General features: G+C 31.5%; 1 protein-coding gene across 1 annotated transcript; it reads left to right on the top strand.

The window, feature by feature from the left end:
* Positions 1 to 1,733: 1,733 nt before the first annotated feature.
* LOC126668139 (F-box protein At3g62230-like) lies at positions 1,734 to 6,965 on the top strand. The gene is made up of 5 exons (XM_050361355.1): positions 1,734 to 1,833; positions 2,498 to 2,691; positions 3,808 to 4,662; positions 6,065 to 6,238; positions 6,663 to 6,965. Exons 1-5 carry the CDS (start codon positions 1,734 to 1,736, stop codon positions 6,963 to 6,965), a joined length of 1,626 nt encoding a protein of 541 aa, XP_050217312.1.
* The last annotated feature ends 7 nt before the right edge of the window (positions 6,966 to 6,972 follow it).

Below are 6,972 nucleotides of genomic sequence, written 5' to 3'. Positions count from 1 at the left end.
TCCATATATACCTTACCCAGATCAATACCGGTGCGCACGCAGTCCTAATGATGCCCATTAGGTAGCATGTTCCAACTAGAAGCCATAATATAAAAACAGTTCGAAATATATGTACAGTATATATATTTAATATTAAAATAACAATTTACTTAATAAAGCGGTAAATAGTAAATATAAACTCACTGCTTGCTAATCCGCGTGAAATACCGGCAAGCAACTAACTCTGGTTCGCCTCTGAAGCACGAACAGTAGACGAGTCTAGACAAATAAAATAATTATTAAAATCAGACCCTAACTCTAAAGAGTACTAGACACCACATAAGACTAGCACAATAAACACGTCGTAAATAAACAATCCATAACAACACAAATATATCCAAAAGGTAATAAAGCCTAATTAATATAAGTCTATTGAGTTCTCGTTTAAAATCCAATTTATATATATTATTTAATAATTTTAAATAATAAATAATTTCCAAATAATGGGTTAGCCGAGTTACCAATAACTACCAAGCTAACCTCACTTGTCGGGTGACCCAAGTCTAACCCGATTCAAAACGTTTATCAAATATAAACCCGAGTTTATATTTATAAAATAATTCCATAAAAAATAACCATTTTAAAAGCGGAACTCAATAACTTCAATTCAAAGTAACCCAAGTTACAAATCAAAACTTAATTAAATAAGTCAAATAAAAGTTTAGGGACTAAATTGCACTTTAGCCAATTAGGGACTAAACTGTACTTTTGCCATTTAGGGACTAAATTGTAATTTAGCTAATTTGATATCCAAATACAATTTAATAGCTCTTGTTTTATAATTAAAACAAAATATAAAGTTATTAACCAAAAACTTATTTAAATAAGTTATAAAACTCGTTTAGGGACTAAATTGTAATTTAACCATTTTCGTGTTAAATTGACATACGAATATAATACAATTACCCGAGTAATTATGTTTAACTTAGATTATAAAAATCCCGTAAAAATATCAATTGTAATTTATAATCAATTACAAGTTATTATAGAATATAAGTAACTTAAGAACCTAATCATTTCAAACTAAAAAGATGGTGACCAAAATGGCATATTTATCATCTTCCTCAATCAAACAAGAACAAACCCGCCAAAATGAACCTTGCGGCAAACATAATTTCCAAGCCAAAACCTTAAGATTCAAAACCAAATATTCACACACCCTAAGCTATTAAGATTCATGCTATCAATTATCAATCCAAGAACAACACAATACATTACCAATACCATTTTAAACATCAAGCATCAAGAAATCTAATAACATGTTACTGTCAAATCCTAACTTTCCGAGGACGAAGAACGAAATGGAAGAAAATGAATCGATTACTCAATGAAATCATAAGCTAACAATAACCCAAGAGATCTATAACTTCCACACAATCAAAATCATGGCAACAAGAAAGAAACCCATCGGCAGTAAGCATCAAAACATGAAACAGAGAATACACAACAAAAGCGGTAAACCGAACGGCAATAGAACGAGATCAACGGCGTACCGTTAAGCGAAGCGAACGAATTGAATCGAAGGTATACGAGTCTAGAACGCCTGAGATCAAACGGTTTCAGTATCGATCTAGAAACGAACACACACGGATCAGAAAATCAAAACGTGTTCAAAGCATGGAATCTGAAATGCAAAGTGGTCAAGAACACTTACCACGGGGCTGAGTTTGGAGCAGAATTTAGAGGTGAAAACTATGGAAAAAAAACGAAGAGAATGGAAGCAAGAGTTTTCTGAATATGTAGGAAAGGAAAATGAGAAATCAAATCAGCTGGAAAAGGAAGGAAATCAGAATAGTAATGGCAGAAATCAAGCCCCCAAACGGACGTTACAAGTCTCGTACGAGACTCAGCAAAACTGCTGAGGTCTCGTTTGAGACTGCCTGGTCTCGAACGAGACCAGGGTAGAAAAATGGAGAGGTCTCGTACGAGACAAACATAATCAGGTCTCAAAATGAGACCTGATAACTAAGAAAGGTGGTTCAACCCTCCGGTTGAACCACAAACCAAACCGGAAGTCCAAAATCACAAAAAATAATAAAATGACCAGAAAACCACCGGAAAATTAACGGAAAAAATAATTTAAAATTTTACGGATATTACACTGAGAGAGTGAGATACACTCTCCGGTTTTTGATAGTGGTTTTCTTTTCCTAAATGGTTTTTAATGGCAAAAGGTTTAAAAAGATCCCAATTTTTATTAATTCATTTTAAATTAATACCTAATAATTGAAAAAAAACAAATAAATTCTTTTTATTTTAAAACTTTACAAATCGAATTAATATTAATCAAAAATAAAGAGGATCATTTTATATATTTTACAAAAATAATCAATTTTTTTTAATTTTATACTTTATTATTTTTAATTAAAAAAAATAATTTTTTTTAAGGAGGAGCTGCTGCTCCGGTGAGGAGCAACAGCTCCTCCTCGATGGTGTCATCTGGGTTCGGCGAACCCAGATGAGAAATCATCATCTGGGTTCGCCGATCTGGCGAACCCAAAGGAGAAATCATCAGGGTTCTTCGGATCTGGCGAACCCAGAGGAGAAATCATCAGAGTTCGCCAGACGGCGAACCCTTCATCTGGGTTCGCCGGGGAACCCAGAGGAAATGGGAACAGACCCGCCACCGGCGGGTCTGTTTTACTTCAACAGGTTGGCCGGAAAATTTTCCGGCCAATCTGTTGAAGCGAAAGAAAAAAAATCAAATTTTTTTGAAAAAAGTTTAAAATGATCCCTGAAAATTAGTTAGAATTAATTAATATTTAAGTTAATTAATATTTAAGTGTGATTAATTAGAGTTAATTATGATTTTATAAATCTCACTCTCCAATTAAGTGTCACGTCAGCATAAGGGGGGTTTTTTTGAGCCGGTGTTGCCAAGTTCAGGGTAAAAGTGATCCGGTTTTCTCAATTTGGACGTTTTTGATACTTTGTGCCAAGTTCGAGAGATAAAGTGATCCTTTGTTCGTTTACTTTTTATGGGTTGCGACATTCTCAAATTTATTTTAAACTTAATTGGATTATATTTACAATTTATATTGTTTATTATAAAATAAATGATATATATTAAAAAGATATAATTTTAATTAAATTCATCTACACTATTTATTTTATTAAAAACGGTGCAAACCATGAAGATGGCCTTTTTAAATTTTAATAAATTTGACAGAATTTTAATACACTTTTTATATATTAATATATTGTTGTCATTGAAAAAAATAATAGAAATAGAGGAAGTGGGAGGAGTAGAGAAGTTGAAGAAGTTGGAGATTTGTGAAAGTAGATTCATACCACATCTTTATATATATAATTATTTCTCATGTATTTATGTCATAATTAATTATAGATGTGACATAAAGTTCATTTATACAGCACGAAAAAATAAACATTCAAAATAAAACTAAGAAAATAATTTTTTTCTTTAAGTGAATTGCACTGGGTAGTGAAAGATAACGAAATTATTCATTTTTTTTAGAAACATATTTTTTTTCATTTTGACTTTTGATAAAAAAAAAAAAAAAAAAAACCGGCCGAAGCAATAAAAAAAAAACCAAGACGGTTCGAACTTTAGTGGAACTCTAGACTAACGTTCCAAAACTGAACCGTCAGTGGCACCTCTACTCTCTGTAATCCGAAAAGCCACACCCTTTCATCAACCGTCTGCTCTCTGTAATCTCACATTTCTCAAGCAACAACCTAAATCCAGACATGTTTAATCTTCTACCACACTCTTTACTTGTCCTTATCGCAAGTTATCTCCCATTTAAGGAAGCATCAAGAACATGCATCTTGTCTAAGCAATGGCTTCATGTTTGGCGCGAAACCACCAACATTGAGTTCAATGAGAATTTCTTTCATGCACCTCAAGAAGCTGATGAAGAAACCCTAATCATGCAACGAAACGTTTTCATCCGTTTTGTTAGGCAGTTTATTACAAACTACCCACAAAAGAGTATTCAAAGATTTGCATTAACTTGCTCAAATCCTCAAGAATTTCTTCCGGACGTGAAAGCTTTTGTCGGTTTCGCCCTTTCGCGTAACGTGACCGAGTTAGAGTTAGATTTCTCAAACCCTAATTGGAGAGAAGATGATGACCATAGTCATGAGTCATCATCAATGTTTGAATTACCTGTTGAAACTTATGAACTGATTAAGGGTAGTGTTGTTTCGTTGAAGTTGTTTGCATGTCGTTTTGATGCATATGGGGTTTCTAATTTTAGTATTTTGAAGAGTGTTTCTTTAGGTTGGATAGGTTTAAGTATTTGTTCAATTAAGTGTGTTTTGGTTAATTGTCCTTTGATTGAGAGTTTGAGTTTAAAAAATTGTTGGGGTTTACAGAGTTTTGAGATTCCTTCACCGAGCTTGAAGCTCAAGACTTTTGTGATTGATAAGTGTAATTTAATTGAAGATTTTTTTATGATTGAAGGGTCGAAATTAGAATTCTTGAAATATTCAGGGACTATAGCGCCATTTTACATATCGAGTCCAAGAAATTTGAAAGAGGCTGATCTTGATTTTGGATTACAGACTGAGTTTGATGCAGATTTTGGCTATGTTCTCTATGATTTCTTACAAGAAATTTATGCTGCTAAAGTTTTGACTCTATGCAGCGTTTTTCTTCAGGTAAACTGTTCATACAAGTGTTTACTGTTTTATTTTATTAATTAGTAAATAAAATTGGAACATTGTTCTGTCAAAAATTGGTTTTCTTTGGATCATTTCGTCCCTTTCGGATGCTTTTATGGTTATATTTGTCTTATGGAATAAAATATTTGAATAAATTAGTTATTTGAAATAGCCATTTTTTACTTTTAAGAGGAATATTTATGCCACTAAACTATGAGATAAAAATTTCATAGAATTGTAATTCTATGAACCAAAGTAGCGAATAGTAATTTTATACGGAATACTATTTCATTCCGCACCTATTTTATGAACCAAACATATCCAATGTTCAATGGTGTTTCTTGCTTCCAACGGAAAACCATAGAAGATTATGATTACGAGAATTGTCAAGGATGTAGTCTTCAGTTGCTTAATGTGGCATTTCTATACAATTGTTTCAATTCTTCTTTTCCTTATTCGAGTATGGATTTCTAAAAATTTCATAGAATTGTAATTCTATGAATCAAAGTAGAGAATAGTAATTTTATATGGAATAGCTATTTCATTCCACACCTATTTTCTGAACCAAACATATCCAATGTTCAATGGTGTTTCTTGCTTCCAACGAAAAACCATAGAAGATTATGATTATGAGAATTGTCAAGGATGTAGTCTTCATTTGCTTTCTTAATGCGGCATTTCTATACAATTGTTTCAATTCTTCTTTTCCTTATTCGAGTATGGATTTCTGTAGGACTTCTAATTGTATTTTGTTCTAACATTTTTGTATTTTCCTACCTTAAAATTGTAGCTTGAAGTGTGCGTAAGCTCTTGAATAATAAAATTTTTAACCACTTCTTGTGGTTGTAATTTATGATATAATTCATAAAAGAAAAAAATTAGTAACATTTACATTCTTTCACATATACCACATAGATTTTTTTTTTCAATTTCTGAAATTTTAGTTATTGTTATTATTCGTTCTCATACATATGATTATTACGTACGAATATTTATATATATGTAATGAAAGCTTTTTATAGTTATTTTGTTTTCTACTAAATAAATCTTACTTTGTTCATTTATTACCGTTGAATACATTTTCATCACTTCCATCCAATGGTTAGATGAACAGAGTAAATTAAAAGAAATTGTAAATTTTGTTCCATGTCATGAAGGCGCAATAAAATGTAGATATTTGTAATGTTCGGGACTTTTACTCATCTCAACTTATATAACTATTCATGGTACTTTTTGATCATTGTTTCATTAAAAATTTAGTAAGAATATATACCATCTACGCTAGATAAATTTCGTATTTATTAATGATTTTTCATTTTGTATGTACTAAATTCTTGATCCATGTATATATACTTTTAAACGTTGAATTTACGATATGATGTTATGTTGTTCATTGCAGATAATTCCTCAAGGAGAAGAGCCATTTGGTTTCCAAGTCTCGCTAGATGTACGTCATTTGATACTGAAAACTGCAATGCACTTCAACGAATATTTTGGCATCAGATTCATGCTTAATAGTTGTCCATTGCTTGAGATCCTTACATTTGATATTGGCCCTGCAATTATTTTCCATGTAAGTTTTTAATTTATTTGCAATCTAAATTTAGATTGCATATATAACCACAAAAAGTGGTAAAAGATTCCGCTACGCGAGAACTTACACTTTAAAAGGAGTGTTTATCCCATGCAACCGTTGCGCCACGTCATTTTTACATCAAGTCAATGAGCATTTGCAATAGAGAATCTTTTAATTATTACTTTTTTTTTTATCATTTAATTTTCCACATGGCTAACGTACAATTAGTTTGTTGCACGAATGACATGGCGCAACGGTTGTGTGCAATAATTTTTCCTTTAAAAGACTAAGAAAAGAGGTAAAAAATATTAGAAAGTAACTATTCAACTTCTTAAAGAGATGTAAAATATATTAGAAAGTAACTATTCAACTTCTTATATCATTTGATTATTCTTATTAGTTGTTTTATTACTTGCTACAGGATTATACACCTCCCTTTCAATTTAATCCTCATGATTTTTGGTTAAAGAATTTGATTGTTCTAAAGTGCGTCAAAAAAAGACTCCGAGTGATAAATGTAAAAGGATTTAAAGGAACATGGAATGAACTATATGTATTGAGATATTTAATTCATTTTGGTGACAAACTTAAAAGAGTTAACCTTTATATCTCCAATGAAGAAGGTGATAATGGTGAAAATAGAGAGACTTACTTGGCAAGAACTCAGTTTCTTTTGAAGATTAGACAGCCTCATCAACATCTACCAGTATTGTCTTTTCTATAACTTTTAA

The sequence above is a fragment of the Mercurialis annua genome, linkage group LG2 (genome assembly GCF_937616625.2).
Source record: "Mercurialis annua linkage group LG2, ddMerAnnu1.2, whole genome shotgun sequence".
Classification (NCBI taxonomy): domain Eukaryota; kingdom Viridiplantae; phylum Streptophyta; class Magnoliopsida; order Malpighiales; family Euphorbiaceae; genus Mercurialis; species Mercurialis annua.
Note: the sequence above shows the minus strand (reverse complement) of the source record. Positions and strands in the feature narration are given on the sequence as shown.